Source organism: Chaetura pelagica, unplaced genomic scaffold (genome assembly GCF_000747805.2).
Source record: "Chaetura pelagica isolate M959 unplaced genomic scaffold, ChaPel_1.0 scaffold83, whole genome shotgun sequence".
Lineage (NCBI taxonomy): Eukaryota > Metazoa > Chordata > Aves > Apodiformes > Apodidae > Chaetura > Chaetura pelagica.
The window spans coordinates 6,678,306-6,700,161 of NW_009952893.1; the positions used below are offsets into that span (position 1 = coordinate 6,678,306).

At 39.3% G+C, this 21,856-nt stretch overlaps 1 protein-coding gene across 3 annotated transcripts in view; it reads right to left on the reverse strand.

The window, feature by feature from the left end:
- Positions 1-2,859: 2,859 nt before the first annotated feature.
- Positions 2,860-21,856, reverse strand: part of STAU2 (staufen double-stranded RNA binding protein 2) — a 148,672-nt gene continuing 129,675 nt past the window's right edge. For all 3 annotated transcript variants that reach the window (XM_009995574.1, XM_009995572.1, XM_009995573.1), the window contains 2 exons: positions 4,805-4,893; positions 2,860-3,966 (listed from right to left, as the gene is read on the reverse strand). In XM_009995574.1, the coding sequence (XP_009993876.1) occupies positions 3,873-3,966; positions 4,805-4,893 (183 nt within the window). In that variant the 3' untranslated portion in view covers positions 2,860-3,872. The remainder of the gene's footprint in view (positions 3,967-4,804; positions 4,894-21,856) is intronic.

Below are 21,856 nucleotides of genomic sequence, written 5' to 3' on the forward strand. Positions count from 1 at the left end.
AACAAGAACTTTTGAGGTTCCTCTTTACTTATTATCCAAAGACTTTAAAAATTACGTTGATGAGTCCTAAATCTTGTAAGTCCTAGCACTTTGATGAGGGGGAATTACATGCCTGCTGTCAGGTAAGCAAACTCAGTCCTTTTAAAACTTACATTAACATTCAAAATATCTTGATACTCTTCCAGCATCTATATTAGCTAACTATTAAACAAAACTAAACATAAAGTTTGTTCTGTTCCCTGTGCCCCTATTTACCAACTCTTATCTAATTTTAGAAAGCAAAAGCCAGAAAAAAGGTTACTGAAGGAAAATAAAGTGGGGTTTAGATCATTGGATTTAAGCCCTCCCCAGCAGCTTTCAGATACTGCCAGCTCAGGAGCTAAGAGGAAGAGCTATGAACCAACAGACTTAAGGATTGGAGACAAGTCCTCTGGCTGCTGCAACATCTCTGGTGCAAGACTTTTCCTTGGGATCTCGGGAGGCTGCTAGTGTTAATGCCAATGTTACTTTTGTCATTCATTTCTGTATATGCTTGTGTGAATACTGCAGGATTTTTCTGAGAAACTTCCCATGTGTGATATGCAGATGGACAGACTGAAACCTTTGCATTGAGACAGCCTGCCCTGGAGCACTGTAGTAACACTAAAGTTGTTGGGGCAGGGTATCTTGATGAGCTCCATATAGAGGTCTCTGCACTTCTGTCCATACCTGTAGGGAGCAGGAACTCTTTCTTCAGACTTATGCCAGAAAAAGCTCTGTTTTAGCCTTCATTGGAGCCTCTTTGGTGAGGCTTTTAACCTGTGGCTTTGGAGGTGCTGCACAGAAATTTCTGGCTTGTGATTCCAACAATCATTAGTCAACCTTGCCCATGGAAAGTAGTTAGAAATCCTGCTACTTAATGACTCCCAGCCCAAATCTGCCCAATGTTTCTACAGTTTTGAGAAAATAAAAAAATCTTCTTTGCTCAATTACTTGCCTTTGTTATGAGTGAGAAGCTAGCATGTCTCTCTGACCAACAAGAGGACTTGAGATGATGATAATTTCAGAGAGATTATTATTTTACTGTTGTTTGATTGGAAGGCCTGGAAGAGCCACCCTGGGCCTAGACAGCTGGTTGCACACATATGGTTGCAACTTGCTCACTTAGAGCGAGACGAGCATCACTTTGTTGTACTATACGTGCACTGGAGCAAGCCTGGTGCTCAATGCAGAGGTCATCTTTTACAGAGCAACTAATCTTAAGTTTACTGGGCATGTTTTTGTGGCTGTGCATAGGGAATGGCACCAAGCATCAAGCTGTACCTTGAACTTCTGAGCAAACCAATACAAAGTATTTCGCTGCGGTTACTGGACAGGGAACACCATGGAGGTGTTGTTAATGCCAGGGAATCCATATCACAGAATCACAGAATCACAGAATGGGTTGGGTTGGAAGGGGCCCTAAAGATTTGTTTGAACCCCCCTGCATGGGAAGGGACACCTTCCATTAAACCAGGTTGCTTAAAGCCCCATCCAAACTGCCAGTCTCCTCATCACATTCTCCCCAGCAAGCTCAGACTCTTGCCCTTAGGACAGAGTTGTCAAGGAATGGATTTGCCTCTTCCTTTTATTCTTCTCCATGGAAGGAGAGAGTAACATCATTTGTCTTCTGTACACTGGCAAATACTGCTAAAGCATAGAGTGAGTCTGTTTGTGAGCTCCCTAATCTGGCTGCTGAGGTGAAGGAGCAGAATTTCTGCTCTGGTTGCCAATTAGGCAGGTAACATATCCCTGAGAAGAATGGTTTGGGTTGGAAGGGGCCCTAAAGATTTGTTTGAACCCCCCTGCATGGGAAGGGACACCTTCCATTAAACCAGGTTGCTTAAAGCCCCATCCAAACTGCCAGTCTCCTCATCACATTCTCCCCAGCAAGCTCAGACTCTTGCCCTTAGGACAGAGTTGTCAAGGAATGGATTTGCCTCTTCCTTTTATTCTTCTCCATGGAAGGAGAGAGTAACATCATTTGTCTTCTGTACACTGGCAAATACTGCTAAAGCATAGAGTGAGTCTGTTTGTGAGCTCCCTAATCTGGCTGCTGAGGTGAAGGAGCAGAATTTCTGCTCTGGTTGCCAATTAGGCAGGTAACATATCCCTGAGAAAGACAATGTGTAAGAGCTAAGTATTTGTGAATGCTGTTCTCTGAATAACTTGAGTCTGCCAAGTGCCAAATACCTCTGGAAATCTCCCAGTTCTGTGGGAACTGAAAGATTCAGCTTGCTTTTGATTCTTTTATGGACTCAGACCCTAGAAAATGGCAAATTTTTGGAACAAAAGCTCCTCATCTGCTGGGGCAGGGCAGGGGGAAAGTGAACCATACCCATGAGAAACATGAAGTAGAAAAAAAGACTCCAAATTTTTAATGACCACTGATTCTGTAAGAGCATGATGCATGCTACCCTGAAAGCCTGTCCCAGAGGTCAATCAATGCCACCGTACCTTGCACCATTTCCTTACACTGCTGTTTGTCTGCTTTCCTGTATGAGTCACTTGGGCTGTGAACCCTGGTTTACATGCTGCTAAAATCTTGTGCAGTGTTGTTGTGGCTGTCATGCAGCTGGTATAAGCTTTATGTGTTAATTGCATGAGGTTTACATGACATAAAATATCTGTATTTTGAAGAAATAAATTACTTAAATGGCAGGATAACTGGTCTAACATGCTAAGCTTGTAGAAGGTGGTGGCATGGGGAAAGGTAGGTAGAACTCTGGCTTTGACACAATAGCCAGCCACTCATTAATTTGTAATTGTTTGGTTTTTTTCCACTTCATTCTCTTAGTTGTCTACCTGTGAACGATAAAGAAAGAGACAACACTGTCATTGTACACATGAACTGATGTGGTTTTACTGCATTTGGCCACACACTTAAAAGAAATATGTTGGTACAGACAGCCACAGGTCTCATCTCTGCTGCCACTCCTCTCACAAAATTACAATCTTTACATCAGCAGTTTTCCATTCTCGGCTCGATGAGGTTGCAGTCCTACCTTTTGCTCTTGGTCTGAATGCAGAGATTAAAAACACTCAGTTGATGCAAACAGTGGCTGATACAACACACGGAATGGGGTGTAGATGTGCTTCACACAACAGAGAGCAGAACTGAAGGGGAAAATGTTGCTTGGAGGCAAGACGCCTCTTTAATTGATTATGGCAAGGAAAATCAAATACCATATCTGCTTTTTTTCCTGAAGTATATCGAGACTGATCATAAATAACATCTGTTCAAGTTAATACTTCTCATGATTTAAACTTCTGTTTGCATACAACTCTGAGTAGTGCATCTTTAAGTCATACATATTCATATAGAATGAAGAATGCATAATGTCTGCATAAAAAGGTAAGCTGTATGACTATATATGAAGACAACAACTACAGTTCTCACAGCACTGTCATTGGTTAATTTTAAAATATTCAAGCATTATTTAAAAATCAGTAAGCTGAACTTAAAACTACACTACGAAAAAATTGTGTAACTGAACCAATGCCAACTTGTTTTCCCCAATATTAATAAATTTTAAAGTTTCTCTTATTTTCTTCCTAACACTGTTTATTAATTAGTTGTTATTTTAACCTCCAGTAACATGATCAGACTTCTTCTGCCTCTGGGCCATTGGGTCATGCTCTGATCTTGGGTTCTAAGGGAAATGGTCAATTTTATTTTTTTCTGCAGTTGACTAAACAGTACCATGTATACTATCTCTTGTGTTAGAATAGTGTTGTCTTCACATAAGACTCAAATAATGGTATTAGTCATTCATTTCCTTGTACACATACACCCTATTGCGTGTTGACAGGTTTATAAGGATGCAGTGGCAGCCGTGGGTGCTGGGAAGCTCCTAGACGACAGCCTTTGAATCCTTGCAGTCCTGAGCAATGGTGCCTGAGTTAGTCTGTTTATTGTCTGCTTTCTCTCCCAGATGCTTGACTTGTCTGAAAGATTAATACATTAACAAGAGTGGTAAGGTCCAGGGTTGCACATCTTTAAGACATGTTTATTAGCAGATGGCACATGAGTTTCAAAGGTCACTGTGGAAGGTAACATTTTAAAGTGAAACAACAATATTTATGTTCAAATACTATGGTGATGAGATCATACGGAAAAATGTTTCTGATTGAATTACTTTATAAATAGCCACAATATATCTATTAAAAATTCCAAATGCCACTTTTAGTCTTCTTTCTTTTATTCTGTTACTTCCTAATTTATTTAGTAACTCAAAACTATCTTCTTACATAAACAGACCAGCAGCTGGAGAAAAAAATCTAGACTGGTCAGACAATCCTACTTTCTTAAATTGAAAATCCAGTGTGAAACCTGGTTCCTTTGTCTATTTTTTAAAGCCAGTATTCCATGTAAGAGTTTTTTAAGACCTGAAAAAAAAATTAACTTACTTTTAAATTCTCTAGGGTAAATTTCATCTTGTGGACACAAGGACTTGTTGGCAGATAACTACCCTTATTTACATGTGCTACAATGCATTTGACAAAAATCATGTTATGCTGCTTACACGGAATCCATACAATGAAAGCAAATCCTTTTCTTTGGGATTTCCATAGGACAGCTATCTGTCTCATAGTTCATTAGTAAATATTATCAGCAATGCTAAACCTGAAATCCTGTTTATCCTCTCAAATTGTCAAGAACTGTATCCAAATTCCAAAGAAAATATTTTTGCACAGGTTTAAAAGGGTAACTAAGCTCTTAATTAACATTTCTTATCTACCACACCACACAGGCATTAAAATGCAGGATTTAAATGGTACTTACTTTTCATGTGATCCATTTTCGACTTTCATAGCCCCTTCCACTGGATCCAGTCCTTGTTCTGAAAACTGTTTCAAGGCACTTAATGCTGCCTAAAGAAAAAAATGAGTTGTCAAAAAATCCATTGACACAATTGTATTAACACCAAATGAAGGAAGGTGTGTATTTTCGTATTCTGGGTTTAAATAGTTTCCTGTATATTGAAGCCATTTAGGCTACACAGCTAACAGAGAGGGAACATTAACAGCTCCATGCTTTTGTGCATGGGTTTGAGGGTATATGAGTGACTTCCATTTGTGCTACTGCAAAGCTTCATCACCTGCGGGAAGAACATGATATACTTTTAGGACTCTTGTGTCTCTGGCTCATAAAGTCTCCCCAGCATCCCTGTGTGCTTGCCTAGAGCTCCTGTGGACTAACTTTTGTAGATTACTGCAGAAGGTGTAAGCAATGGGAAGAGGGTCAGCAGGACACTACTGACGGACACTATGGACACTCCAAGGCTAAATCTCAAATAAGGCAGCAGACTGATGTCTCATACAGAGGTCAGAGAAGTGTGCTACACAGGGTCAGCCAATATGGGATGATCATGAAGCATCAGTAAGGCAAGAATGATCAATTTTCAGCTGACATTTTTCTATGCAAGTGCATTCTTTATTGATCAGCTTCTCTCTCATCTTCCTGAGTCCTGCTTTAGGACTCAGAATTGCTTTTCTCTCCCCCACTAACTGTTTTGGTAAAAGACAAATGATTTCTTGTAATTAATTTAGCAAAGGCTGACTATGAACCTCCCAGACACCATGTGGCTGACTTTGAAAAGATAGTCAGCACAATAAAGCAGTTGAGGACAGTTATGATTTGAAGGTGAAATGCAAAGCAGAACTGGAAAATGGATTCTTCTTTTTAATTACTCCCACTTACAAGGCATCCAGCACTGATCACAAACAAAATCACAAAAAAAGGTAACTTTTCACAGACACTGTCACCTAAGGTAACATCTCAAGCACTGGAACTGACTGCAGGCCCTAAGGCACCTCTCTTGACAGAGAGGCAACAACTGCTGTTAGAAAATTGGAAGCTGCTCTCTTCCTAATTGTTGGGCAGAATGAATCTATGTCTCTATCTTCATTTCCCACTCCTCTCACAGAAAAGGGACTCTGTCCAGAACAAAAGCTACCATTGTAATTAAGTACTAGACTTGCTTTCATACCAGTTCTTTGCCTGGATTGTCTCCACAGTGCCTTCCCTTAAAAGGTATGTTTATACAATGTGTGTTTTGTTGCGATGAATAACAGCACAAAAATTGCCAGGTTGCCATAAAGTAAAAGACCATGTATCCCAGATTTGTCTATAGTAATGACTAGCTGCTAAAGCTTCAGAAGGCTGTAGAAGGTACTCCCACCCTTAATGCATGAAGGTGGAATCTTTCTAGTCTGTGATGTTTTATGGGTTTTTTCCCAGCAAACAAATAAAAAGCCAATAATTTCTTAAAGTGTCTTGGTAAACCTCAGATTATGACTGCAACCACTCTACCATGTGTTCTGAGCCTCTGGCATCTCACAGCTAATCTCTCTACTTGCTCCTTCTTCCCATCTATTTGCATAGTTCCCCCCCTTCATCTTCAAATCTCTGCTGCCCACATCTTTCTTTTGATCCTTTTTCAATGCTAAGGCTAAGGGCTGAGCCTCAGTTTCACTTCAGTAACAACTTCTGCCATTACAGAATCTTTCACCCATTGTGTTTCCCAGTGAACAAATGCTGCCTTTCCTCATTTATTCCTGTTTTCTTGACATTTTGATATATTTGCTTTTTTTTATAAGACAGCTTTTCCTCTACCACCTCATAGTGTCCCTTGTAGTTTTAGATGTGCATTCTCCACTCTTACAAGCTCTTATCACCACCTGCTTTTCTATCCTGGATCTTGACTACACAGCAAAATCACTGTTTGTTCAACCCAAATAATTTCTTCCACTGGCAATAAGGGTTTTCAACTACTCTCCTCTCAATTTCTCTGTTCCAGTAGCCTGACACCTTTCTTCATTCCAATTTCTCTCTTCTCCTCCTCTCCCTAGGGTCCTTTTCATCACACTACAAGTACCACTCACCATGTGAGGGAAAGGAGTGATTTGGGCTCCCGTGCCTCCTTGCACAGGACTGCTTCTGTATTGTACTTTAGTTGGTCATAGCAACTATGAGAACTAAACAACTCAATAGGTAGGGACTGGCACACAAGATTTTCCTGTCTTCTCATATTCATTTTTCCTAATGCACATTAGCAAAACAATCAGGATCTCCTTCCTCATTATGGTAGTCCAAAAACCATTACCAGGTGGGACTGCAAGGAGAGAAGGAAACAGAGACTTCTGTTTCTCCTACACAGTTTTACTGCTACCTCATCTGTTTTTGAACCCGCCTTGTTTACTTTTTTTTTATATCCATTCTTAGCTTCCTGGTCTGATGTGTGAATTGTAAACTTGTTGTGGAAGAACTGTTTGTTCAGGTTATTTGTTTGTACAGTGAGTGGCTTGGATGAAAAAGCCCTGATCATAGCTGGTAAGAAGTAGAGCCAAGGAATGTCTCATTCAAGATTAGATCACAGGTGGATAAGGTATGCAGAACAGTCTGATCTTGATCAGTGGTCACTGAAATCCCCAAATCATCAAGAGACTAATTAGACCAACCCAAACTTCCTAATTCCTTTCTAGAATTGCTTTGAGTATGAGTACATCTGTTACTACTGTTTTACCCACGGAACTGACTGTTGCAAGGCATACCACATAAATTACAGAGCAGCTTTCAGGGTTGCTTTCCAGAAAAAATGCTTTGGAACTTCCTGGAGGAATATTAGCATCTATCTTAATAAAAACAGATCATGAGGGCATCTCTTCTCTTCTAATAGCTAGAGGACACCAAGTACTCCAATATAAAATTATGAACTCTCTGCCTGTAAGCATGGATCATTACCAAATTGGTGTTGAGGAAGTAAATAGGGAACAATTAGAAGAGACATATAAAATTAAGGTGTTTAACGATAAGCATCTCTAATACCAACACACCATCCAAACCCTAATGCTTGTAATGTGGTGCAGTCCCATTTCTCCATCACCCTTCTTCAAGCCATGCCCTTCCCAAAGTGAAATATAATATAAAAGATAAGATCTCAGATCTATTGTATTTCTGAAACCAAATATCAGAGCAGTGAAGCAGAAGGAAAGCTGTTCTGTACCTGCATCCTTGATCTTATAAGTAGAGGTGTCAGGGTATTTGTGTGAGTGCTGTTGAAGAGCCAGCCCTTTATACCATACCTTATTGCTGGGCTTCTCACCTTCACTCCTCTGGAAGCCAATGATCTCTTCAAAAGCTCATGCTTCTCACTACTGAGTCCCCACATCTTCTGTCTCAGTCCCACATCTTCCCCAATCCACTCCAGAGCTCCTGGTCTTCCTCTCCTTACTACCCACCCCAGAGATCTGACTTCATTTATAGCACAGGCAATCACCTCCACCTCTCCACAAATCTCCCTTTTCCCAGGCCCCTACTTTTTCCAGCTCCTAAATGCTCTCCCACCCAGGACCTCCACTGCTCCCAGCTTCCAGAGCTAAACTTTCACTCCCAAAGTTCTCCCAAGCTCCTCCACCTCACAGTCCCTCTTTAACTTCCAGTTTCCTAACATGTTCCAGGTTTATATAAGACCTGATTTCTTTTTTGTGGAACCAGGTCTCTCTCTCTGTAAGATACCTATGGGGGAAGCCTAACTACTTATATCTGGATTTCTGCAACAACATTTGAATTTTGGGAAAGTTTTTTCCCTGTTTAAAATGTCCACTCATGGGATGTGACTGAAAGGGAAGTAAATGAATGGTAGAGGGAGCTTTGCAGCAGTCTTTAAAACTCCCCCTTTTCTTTCTCCCACTAGCCTGATTACATTTGGAAGGATCAGCAAAGCTGAGAGAAGTTGGTAAGTAAACAATACTTTGGACCTTAATAGGTGTCCTTAATGTTTCTCCTCTCCCCATCATACCCCTAAACAGACATGAAGATGCCGGATTCAGGAAGGAAGCTGGTAGCTGAGAGGCTGTGACCTGAATAGTCAGCAGAGTGACACAGAGCCCAAGTAATCTGCAGTGAAGAGTTACAAGCAGACACCAGGCTAATTTAATCCATGATTCCATTCTATTAGTCCCAACAGATTTACACCACTTGGCTTAAATATAACTTGTGACTGGCAGATAACTTAGGTTAAATGAAAAGGAAAGAAAGTAATGGAACATTTGATAGTGAATCTGGTGAACAATTTCCTCTTTTAAAGGCTCAACACTTCCTTCCATTGATATTTTTCTTACAATAGAGCATCTGCACAGATATAGAGAAATTTTTCTCTCCCCCAGTAGATTTTACAACTGTTCTGTGAGTGAAGCCCCATAGGTTACAGAACAGATGTCCTTACACATTTCTTGTATCACTTGGTTTCTGTGTAGCTACAACAGTGCCAAAAATACGATGCCAACAGGATGCGTCGCACTGCTAGCTGTTTGTCTTGGCTGCCATTTCCATTATTAGTATGTGTGTGTATCAGGATGGGGATGGATGTTTCCAGTCATTTTTTAGCTTTCCTCAGGTCAATTGGCAATTAGTAAATAGCATTGAAACTTGTGAATATTCTTCCTGTTTCTCACTCTGGGGATTAAGCGTCTTATAATGACAATCTAGTAGCATTAGATCATTCTTTTAGCAAGAACAGCAGACAGGCACTACACTAGCCCCTGTGCATTTAAGAATCACATCCTCACGATAAACTTTTCACATGTTTGTTTTAGCACAGTATGTAGTTTGTGTCTTTCCTCTTAAATCTACATTGCCTTTCAGATTATTCCACACAACTGAAAAGTGAAAACGTTTGTTTTTCTCTGTGGCCCTTCCAGTTCACTTTACCAAGGAGGTCTGAGACAAGCCTAATAAACACACTGATACTGTTACTTTACTGGTGATATGTTTCCTATATGGTTCCTAACATCAGTGTTCTAAGCATATTATAAAGCATACTCAGCTTGGCCTTAATGTTTCCTGAAGACATAAAATTATGGGTAAAAACAGTTATGCTGCAAAAAAATCAGGGTCCAGACTAGGTCATGAAGGACAAGATTTTACTGTCTTTAGTAGCTGGGTCTAGTAGTCCAAGACTGAGTTTGCAGAGTCAAATAACTCATGGTGGTCATATTGCCTGTAGCCATATGTCATAGAGATGAAAAGTTTCAGACTGTGCCCAAACAAATGCACGAGAAAATGCTTGCATGCCACTTTAAAATGATAGACCTAACCCTAGTCCTCAATTTCACTTGCAAACCAGAAGCCCAGACAACAGCAGAGTTAATGCATCAACAAAACTGTAAGCAAGTGTATTTACAAACAATGTTAAACTGTTTCCCATGTCAAGGGAAAAAGTGCCACCAAAAGCAAAGAGGTTCTTCCCCTCTCCCAGACAGCTGAGGCCTCAGAAGGCAGTATCATCTGTGCAATAACATTGCAACAAAGCTGTTTGCATCAGTAATGACACACACTTCATGACTTTTTAATATGTGGATTTAAATTTCACATTTAAAGGCTATTGAAAAAAACCCAACAATATCACAGCTGTAGAGGTGAGTTTGAGGACTTAGTGTCCCAAAGCTAAGCAACTATTTAAAATTTGTATGTATTCAAAATTATTGTTCTTGGTGATTGGTTTTCTCTGTACTCGATGCAGAAATTTTAGACCAAGCTTTCACCTGGTTTCAACTTGCCCACATCCAAAATTGTATGTATACATAAATGCACAAACTAGCTAAAATTTTACTCCTTAACATATCCATTTAAGCACACGGGTCTCATATAAACTAAACAAAAACTAGGTGATGAGTATTGCAAACAAATCCCTTTCCCCCATAGCTTCTGTTGTAAATGAATTTTCTTCATTGCAAGCAACAACTTCTGCTAGGGGCTTTCACCTCTTTCCTCACAACGTGCTGTTCCCCAGTTGATTAGATTTCATGTGAACCAATGTTAGCATCTGTTTAAAAATTAAATTCAGAAAGGCTTTTCACACTGCACAATGTAAACCTTAATTAAATGACTTTAAGCCCTTTCCTCACACAGTTTATTATATGCATGAAAAACACAGGGTTATAATCTGATTAACTCATGTAGTTTACATGGAAATAGCATTTTCCAAACTGATTAATCTCTGCACAGAGGCATAGTCACCTGATAGGCATTACAATTAAGGGTACTGATTGCACCTGTCAAGAGAAGGAGCTTGGAGGATAGAAAGATTCCAGTATCTTCAAAGAATGATGATTCACAGATGTAGATTAGAACAAGTCCCACGTAGCAGTTAATGCTACCCCCAGGCTACTCATGCAGTCAGCATTTAAATGACATACAATCCACGTACAGCCTGACCTTGCCAGCTTTCTGGGGGTAATCCTAAAGTAAGGATTAACTGTTCTAGAACAATTTTCCAATATATTAAGCAGAGTTTCTATCAACAACAGCATGCACGTCATCTTCTTCTGCCTAGTTTTATCAGACAAGTGTACTCATTTCTCCATGCTTCTCAATATTCCAAGAAATGGATGGAGTGAAAGGCACTATTCAACACAGAATTTTACTTCTGCAGGTTTTCATCTTCAACAACCTACTTAGGTAAAAGGACTGCTCAAGTTAACAGTACAGAGAGTTAGTTAGGCATGGCTTATTCTAGCATGTGACCTACCACACCAGAGATCTCACCACCATTCTTGGGACTATGCATTAATTCCGGAAGTAAAAAATGGCAACACATTCTCTCAAAGCCCAAGAAAGAGCTGCTTGATCATCTGAGGTGAGACAGTTCTGTTGCCATAACGGTAATGCAAGAGTTTCTAGCCACAAAGAGAGAAAACAACACCACAGAATCACAAAATGTCTTTGGCTGGAAGAGACCTCCAAGATCATGCAGTCCAGCCTTAGACCTAACAGTGCAAGCTCACCACTAAACCATGTCCCTAAGCTCCAGGTCCACACGCTGTTTAAATGCCTCCAGAGATAGTGACTCCACCACTGCCCTGGGCAAACGATTGCAATGCTTGACAACCCTTCCAGTGAAGAAATGCTTCCTAATATCTCCCCTAGCTTGCATCCATTCCCTCTGGTCCTATCACATCACCAGGGAGAAAGCACCTAATTCTTAAAATAATATTGAATGTCAAACTTAATGAACTTAACTCTAATTAATTAATCCCGTGCGGAGAGGCTAGTCTTGGTGCCAAGTTTAAGCTGCATTCTTACTTGCAGTTGGGAATAAGAGAGGAAAGGATTGCTAACAGATCTGTATGCAACTCAGAGATGAAATATTCTTAAATCCATATCTTCTCAGACTCCTCCCTCTTCACACGTTCTCAACTGCAAGGAGCAACATTTTCAAGTGCTACCAAAATGCAAACATTTGCCTACGTTGCAATCTATGCTGGAAACCAGTAAATTGGCACTTATTCATGAACATCTCAAAAGCTTTCAGGCTCAATGCCAGTATCTACTGAGGTGTGTCTACATCCTCTAATGGTGAAATGAGGTGTGAAAGCTCAGCGCCAGTATTAGCAGTTAAAATAAGTATTAATCAGGCCTCGCTTCTCAGATAATTTCAGTACTTCTTCAGTGTATGCTCTTCAGTCTTTACTGGCTCTAGTCTAGAAACTCGAAAGCTCTTTCGAAGTAAATTTATTTCTAAATTCAAACTTCACATTCTTTTCTTAAGTTTTTACAATTTGAAGAACAGCGACAGAAAGAATACTGCATCATCATAGCTTACTTATCAACATGGGGAAAACGATTTAAAAATAACATTTCCATGAGCTTTACATTATATATACACAACAGAATTTCACTAGACAGCTATTAATCTTCAAATTAATCTTGCTTCTAATTTTGTATCCTCAGTCGAAAGCTAAGCACTTTCAGAAGGAGGTAAACACTTAAGTAAAATAGGTGCTTTCAATAATTACAGACTTCCAAATGTGAGTATTTAGTTGGCCAGTTTTTGCATGGGTAGGTAGAGGTTTAAATCATGCAATTGAGACAACACTCAAGCATGGTTGAGAAGCTGCAGACAAAAATTATAGGAGATTTTAAGAAACACGGCTTTAAACCTAAAACTGAAAACAGCAGAATGTATATCCTGAGGCAAAATCCTACACCAGCAGGGAAGAAAGGCCATGAATCACTGTCTCTTTCATCACTGATGGCTGGAAAATATCCTTGTCAGCTGCGTTCTCAGAACACTTTGGTTTATTTATTTATTTATTTATAGGCATTTCTCCACATCACTGCCATAGATGTCCACTGTCATTAACCCTGTCCACCTTGCAGGAGATTTTGCCCTCATGATTTTAAATAAGGGGACTGAGGTTCTCAGCTGCGTAAGAGTTCATGGTGACTTCTAAAATATGCCACAACAGACAATCCTCTTCATCTCTCTGATCTCCACAGTTCCATCCTTTTTTTTTAACACCACTGCCACAGCTTTCACTACACAGCTAGAATTACATAAACCATGCAAAGACCATGACATTCTCCACAAGGGAATGAGCCCTGACCGATAATATTAGTACTGTAGATTTAACCAGAACTGTTTTAACAATATTAACAAGCTCTAAACAAAGCCACAACTTAAAGAAGATACAAGCATTTATTCTCTTATTTAAGTGGTTTTCTTAGGCAACTGTACCAAGTCATCCAAAAAATGGGTGTGAAAGGATTTTTATGAATTCTGAAAGTTTCACGCCAAATTTAGTGTGTAACAAAGTTCAAACCATCAAGTATTACTCAATACTTACTTTAACACGGTTACTCTTCCATGTAAAGTAAATTGAATCTGTGAGACACACTCACGAGTGTTTAAATACTTTTCACCTCTGCTTCCCCTTTCCTCATGACACAAAATGGCACTAAGGACCAGAGGCAGTTTTGTTATTCCTGTTTAAAGAAAAGGAAACTAAAGCGAAGAGAGAGTATATGAGCACATAAAGGGCTGGCCCAAGGTCAAGCAATAAAAGTAAGCATCAGTTTTACCAGTTTACATGTATTTTTTCATAGCTCAAAACAGGTAGAGGGATATTCTGAAAAAAAGGGATTTAATTATAGAAGATAAAAGAACAGCCTTCACTGCAGATGCAATTTTAATTCAAATGCATCGTTCCTGCCACTATGGCTCAGAAAGCTATAATCATCCTGTTAATGTCAAACACTTTCCATGACATAGCAGAGACAAAAACTCCCTTTTAAAAGAAAAGGGCAGGTGAGAGCCTTCAACAAATTTGTTTTTCCGTAATAATCTAGAGATACTTTTTTTCTCCCCAATGATTTCCAAAAATGCTTCCTTTAAGGCTAGATATATTTCTATTTCTAAAGACCATACACTTTCCTTTAGACATGGGAGAAATTTCCTAAATATCAGATTCCCCAGTTTTAGCAATTTTATAATGGAAGAATGTTTCTTCCCTCATACATTACCCTACATTTTAAGTGTTTATCAGTCGAAACGTTTGAAGAAAAAGGCAATAGATTACACTTAATGCAAAAGACTGCCCATTGGCTTCTCAAGCAGCACATTTTAACTGGAACAATGGGGAAGTTAAGGGCTGTAGATTCTTGCATTACAACATCTGTAATGAAGCCCACATACTAAGTTGTACCACATTGCTGCTTCTGTGTAACTCTACTCCTGTGGCCTGTGTATCAGCGTTTGGAGAAGGATATTTCCACCCTCAGAGCCCTAAAGACCAATCCCTCTCTTCATTCTCCAAGTCTTGTTTTACAAGCATGCATGTATGTCCAACAAAGTACTAAATCCTGATTGACAGCTAAAAGCATTATACTTAGCATCTACGGCATGTAATTAGAAATTTGAGTGTTTCCAAAAAGCAAAAGTTTTTTATGCTGATCTCAGAGTATTTTTACACTACATTAACTGGTATTTTTGTCCTAACTGAAGTTGATTTAAGCGAGATCAGAGTTGGGTCTGAGAGCTACAGGCCGAGCTTCTCATCTGAAGTAGTTTGTAATGTAATTTTGTCTTTGCTAACTGTTGATGGCTTGTCCTCATCCCATTTTAACCTACAACCATCAGCTCCTTTAATGGAAGTGTCTATAAAGATTGTCTCTAAAATATGCTTTTCCAGCACACTTAATGTCTTTTAATGTCTTTCCAATTAAATCCAGATGTGAAAAGCTTAAGGAACAGTTCTCAGGACTGAAAAAGATGACATAAATCTTGCAGCTGACAGAGATCCCACTGAGCTCAGTTGGGGAAACTCACAGAGGACTTCTTGTGGGCCAGAAAAGCTGCTGGGTATAAAGACAGATGTGTATACTCCTATTAAAAAAAATTTAAATAAAAACTGACTCCTACAATGAGGTATCCACAATTATCAGGGACATTACTAAGTCAATCCCTCAATGTGCTGAGCACATCCTGTGCGGTACAGATTTCCCTCATCTTTTTGGGAAGTTTATCAGAGTTGAGGGGGGTCACATCTGTTTGGGAAAAAGCCCTTCACCTTTACAGCCCTTAAACTGGTGTAGGGGCTGATTCTGGAAAATGCTGTCTTGGTCTCATACTGCTGTCAACAGAGAGATAAGGTGCTCAGCAAAACGGACTCCGAATTTTTGCCCTCTCTCTTTTACCTCCTCCATAATCAGGTTAGCAGATTAAATTGTGGTTTCATTACAGAAGAGTCCCCAGATGTGCTACTAATTATAAATTCTTACCAATCTGATGGGAAACTGGGCATTCCTAGGAGCTGACTACCACTGCCGGGCAAGAGCTGTTTGTGCAGCTGAAGATTTGGGTTTTTTTTTTTTGCTGTAATCACTTGAACACTCTCAGGATTATTTTTTAAATTATTTTTATTTTAACAACAATAGATCATCTTATTTTGCTCCTCCCAAACTTCACAAATGTGGTCTCATCTCAAGCCATGTCTTTCAGAAAGCCAGGAAAATAACCCCACACACAGCTTGTGTTAAAGAAAGTCTGTAGAAAACTGCCCAACACTAACAGTTTTAATACTTTCCTAGTCTCCTGCTACTTACTTACTTATTTTTTAAACTGGTAAATTATCCAGACAGATCAATAATTTCTGAAGAGCTACATCCTTGTGAGACATCAGAAAGAAAAAAGGAAAAATGTTCCAGAAAAATCCATTTACAACTGAAGATTAAGTTTGAATCTATGTTTATTAGGGGCAGGAACTTCAGTAGAGACATTTTAGATAGCATTAATTCCATTTTTCTAATGCCCATAAAAAGGTTTTAGCACAGTTCAGTGTCATGAGTGAGTATATGGAAACATGAAACTAGATACCTGGCTTAAAGGACAATCTTACATACTCAAGTACAACAATAAGCTATTAAATATGGGATTTGGACAGTCGTGCAGGCCTAACACAGAAAGCTCCTAAACACACACACAAGAGCTCTTGAAGATAAGATTCCTCCAGTTCTCAACTTGCTTTATTTTCCACAATGGCCAGCACTCTTCAGACTATCACTCCTGCAAGGCTGAAGGCTGGATCTGACTCCCACCAAAATCAGTGCTTCACGGCCATCACTCAGGAGACACAAGGAATGCCCTTCCCTTGGAATGAGCTGCTGTCTCCATGAGGATCCCACTCTTGGCTAGCTCAGGGAATGAGCTCAAATCTCCTGTGCTTTGCTGCCAGGGACCACCGGGCCAGCTCTGATTTATAGCTTTCTCTTTGCAGTTTTATGATACAAGAATGCTCACTTGTAATTACAACAGCATTTTGTTGGCTCCCTGCCTTCACTTGGGTATGCACAACACCATATCCTTCATACTAGCCTTTTTATGTCAAGACCCAAAATTTGAGAAGAAAAGTACATCAGAAGTGTTACGAAGATGCTGCAGATCTTGCTGTTCCTCAAAGAGGAGACTCACACATATTTGCTAGGAGTGGGACATGACCAGCTGGATAGGACAGTGAACTAGGCTTCAGGAGGAGAGCTAGTCAAAATTCTTTCTCAGAAAAACATGAAATCAAAAAGCAAACCTTTTTTTTATGAGAATACGTCAGTTTTAAGAAAAGGTTTTTCTAGGTCCAGGATAGACTCTCCAGTCAAAATATAACAGACAAGTGACATACATAACCACTGGGCTAATGACTATGCTTGGAGTGGCACATTCATACACTTGTTAGTTCTTCCGTATGAAAAATATTCAAGAGGTCTCTAGTTCATTTTAAAGCAGATGAAAGTACATGAACTTGATGTGTTCTGTGGGTTAAAAAATGAGTTTCATTCAAAAGACAATGATTCTGCCATGTGACCTTTGAGAACCACTTTTACTTTTCAGACATACACTTAGCTCCTGAATTTTGAGATCATCAAGTAGTACATTTCCAACACTTTTGGTATAGTTATGATTTTTGTCATTTTCAGTAGAGGCGTTCACTTATTCAGAAGAAATTCCAGGTATTTTAGATACTATTTAATAGTTAACTGTCAAACAATTTCTAAGTCTTTCAAACACAGAATACTTCTGTGCTAGCTTAATCTATAGAGCCTTACATGTCCCATTTAAAGTGGCTGTGATTAAGAAGAAACACTAAGCTTAGATTCTTCTACTAAATGAGAAAAGTTTAAAGCCAATAAACTGTATCTAGGACTTTAGCTGGGAGATGAAATAAAAGGCACCTTTGTTCCTGGTCACTGAATTTTTAACCTGTGTCTGTTGCTCCTGCTGTGAAGCTCCTACACATTCCTTACCAGCCCATAGCATTCAGCAGCCCCAGCTCCCAGCATTTGGAATTAGAGGCGAAATAAAACCACTTTCTGGGGAGAGCTAGTATATGGCAAGTGCCACATATTCTGAGAGAAGGCAGCTGTTGAAAAGGTTACTTTTTAAAAAGAGGACTTCTTCCATAGATTTTAAAAAAAATTTAGATTAGATGTATAAATTCCAAATTGCCAGTTGCATCTGAGGATTCTGACAATATCTGGAAAACCTGGAAGATGTTGCTGAATCTGTTGGATAAAATGCAAGCTCTACTTCATCTAGCCCTTTAGTACAGGAGAGGAGAAGTTGAGCCTTATGCTCAGGCTCAGCTTTCTGTCTCAGGTATGAGAACACCTTTCAAGTGCCCTGAAGTTTGCCCTTATTATACAGCAAGAAACAAAGAAAAAACCCAGGTTTTATAGGAAAAAAAAATAAAAAAATAGAAAGCTATACTACTTCTGTCCCCCCTAACCCTTTTTAAGCTTAAATTAATAATTTTATTTATTTATTTATTTAAAGTAAAATATATTAAACTGTCTTTTTGCAATACAGGAGCAGTATCATGACTTCATTATCCCTTTACCTCAAAATCCTGTGAGGGTTTTCAGTATTTCCTAAAGGTGAAATAAAAAACTAATCTCCCTTCAGTGACTCATCACTCATCACAATGATCAAGTTAAGTGAGAGCATTGTAGAAAACTCTTGTAATACATATTTTTTACCCCCATGTAGTCCAGTGCTGCCATTTTAACATACAAATTCAATCATTTCTTCAGCAAATGCACCTTGAGGTGAAGGATTACTCTTCACCTAAAATCAGTACCAGCTATTTTCCTATTCATTTTATGAAGTGGCAGATGTACTTCTTATAGGACCATTCTGTATTTTCTATTCCTTGCAGCTTCTCTTTTTAACGGGAAGGCCAAACCTACCCTCAGATTCAGCTTCTACTATCGTCTGCATGTTGATTTAAGTAGGAACTGGCTGTGTGTACCTGGATTTGCTCTACAGTCTTTAACTCCTACTTCAGGCTGCTGCTGTAGTACAGGAAGAAAGATTAAAAAAAGGGCTAATGGTGAGGGATGGATCAGGCACCATGAGTGCTGCCCTACCTGCTTCTGTGGTAAGAAGGGGATACCTCGGGTACCATGTAGCTCAAAAAGTGCTTAAAGAGAGACGTTAACAAGCAGGAACCAGATTTCCTCAAGAAGGCTGACTTCTCAAATTCAGGAACCTCTCCAGCTATCAGGTCAGCAATGCAGATTAGACACTCCTTGACTTTTGATTAACTGAGCCCTACAACTGTGGATCTGCTTTTTCTCCACTTACAGTTACAGTCAAAAATATAGATATATGTCCAACAACTTTACTGAACAGCTGGCTTTTAGTCTGGCAGATCTGCTAACGGCTATTTTATCATTTCATCCTAGCACCTATTATTAAAAACCACTAACCACAGCTGTCAAAAAGAGCTTATTCAAAATCTTGCTAGTTACAAAATAGCCTTTCAGGGTTAGATTCAGTAAAGAATTCAGGTGCTTAGAATTTAGGCACTGTAAGAGTGAAGTTTTAAATAGCACATCCCTGGAATAAAATCAAAGGTCTGAAGTTAAGTGCTCAGTTTCTTTATTCAGTGTAAGAAGTGAGCCAGGTTTCTCTGAAGAATGACTGAAGAAAGCTACATGCTGAGTATGGAGCTACCTGCAGGCAATGAGGTACTCCAAGCCCAGAGGTGAACTCCTGCTCCTCTCTGGAGTTCAGCCCCAAAGCCAGGACCACACGCAGACGACCTGACAGCTTGGTCAGCTAGTATCTGCAGATCCACAAGCCTCTCCTCAAGACAGCTGGCTCTTCCAGCTCTTCGACAGGCCTGAGCAGAGCTCATTGTTTTGGCTGAGAAGATGAGCACTGAAGAAGTGGGTGGAGGTGAGACTCCCCTTTTTGTCAGTGGCATAGACGTGAGAACACATGTCCAGAGTGCAAGAGACACAGATTTTAGATTTCTTAGCTTTAAGCCAACAAATCACACATCCCACATCCTAGCTGATGATCTAACCTCCATGATCAATGAGAGGGGAGATTCAGCCATTGCAGAAAAAATCCCTCAACATTCATGGGAAAAGAGCCCATAGGCTAATTATCACAGCACCTACTGAGCTATCCTGAGGATCATTCCAGGCTCTAAAATAATTTCTGTTCTTTACCTAATCGATACTTCAAGTTCAGAAGTGATGAAAGCAGTAACTGGAATCCAGTACTTCTGATTTTCAGTAGCTTCTTTAACCCACAGGATGCAATAATATTCCTTCTCATGCTTTCTCTGGGCAATTCAGAATATTTTAAGTTTTTGTTATACAGTAGCTCTGGTTATCTTGGAAGGTAGATAAATAGCTGTACTTGCATTTAGACCATCTCATGTGACATGTCATTATGATGTGGAAGGAACAGAATCCAAGTTCACATACCCTGAGTAAGTCTATGCCTCTTTTGCACAGGAGGCATGTTAATTAATATACAGCACTATCTTAATAAAAGCTTTTCCTAAGATAAATAACAATAATCCTTCATTACTCAAGCTCTCTTTATGCAAATTATTCCAATAAGCCTGCTCATGTATGTAAAGCCTGTGGAGAGGTTTCCAGGATCAGGCTATGAGCAGTTTTATTCTGCCACGATAGTGCAAAATTAAGTTATTTAAAACCAACATACCCAAGATAAAAGCAGAAATACTAATGTAACTTAAATGGCAGTAGAGACTAGAACATTATGCTCAGACCCTACAATTTTACAAATTAAATAACCTAGCTGTCACATAAACAATACAATCATAGCATGAAGGAAACACTAGCTTTTTAAGGGTGCCACCAGAAGCGGGGAAAATACACTCATAACTATTCCTATGATACAGTAATATTCTTCAAGCACAAATAAGACCTAACTGAAACCATGCCTGAGATAACTGTCATGCTATCAAGTTACAAGAAAGAGAAGAGGATATCAGACTTATTCTTTCTTTCACAATGAAATCAGGATAAACAAATCATATAATGTTTGGACACCAAACTCCTGAAACAAAGGAGCCTAGAAAATCTCTTGAAACCACCCACAGACTCTGCATGCAAGCCTGTGATTATACAACTGGAGAAGATCATCCAAACTGTGATGTAAACCAATGTCAGTCTGCAAATGATTGTATTACAATGGTTCTAACAAAAAGTAAAGCAGGTTCCTGGAACAGCCGTCAGGAAGGAATACGTTCATGTTTATCTAACCATTTTCATCATAAGTGAGGAATACTTTTTAAAAACCTGGCGAAAGAGAGCCACTTAATCCCCATACTAAGCATAATGGTTTTCCTGTATGTCTGTGCTAAACTGCAACACACATACAGCTAAACAAAAACTGAGCCTGGGACCAACAGTACAAGAGAAGGTTCCTAATGCATCCCAGTTCCTATTGCAGTTCAACCTCCTCCTCTAAGAAACTCATTTTGTGTTCATTATTTGTTAGGTAGGAATATTCACCCTCATTTTCAGAGATACATATACCAAACAGAACGTCTCTTTCTCCTATGGACTACACACAGAAAGAGAAGATCAAATGCTGAAAACTTTTCAGTTCTTTCAGGAAAACACCGTGTTTCTGAAGACCACTGTTCCACTTCAAAACTGTAGTTTTTCTCCTTGCCTGGCAGCCAGAAGCAAATTATGCTAGATCTGAAGAAACAAGTGCCTGTCTAGAAGTGATATGAAAGAGTATGGCCAGTTCTCTGTCTATAGATATCTCCTTGAAAGTGTAAACCACTGTGTGTTTTTTACTTGAGGCTTCATAAGATGCACAATATTAAGGATGCTAAAGGAGTGGACTAACCCTGTCACCCTGAAGGTGGGGTCTACGATCTATAATTTTTTGGCCTGTTTCTACTCAATTTGAGATCCTATAAGGCTGAAAAAGAAGTTAATGATACAATACAAGGATGTTCCCTTTTGCAAATACTGTGAAAAGCAGTGGCAATGCTTTCTTTCCAGTTATGACAGAGGAATTTGATCATCCAAATATGTATTTAGTAAAGAAACTAATTGTTTAAAATCATTAAAATCAACCACCCCTGCAAATTGCTGAATAATTTGTATTTCCCTAACATTAATCTCATTCTTGTCTTTAAGCCACAATTGACAGAATTAAAACTTGGTATCAACAATGGGTATTAATCATACAAAAGAAAACAAAAGAAGTAATGAACTGAC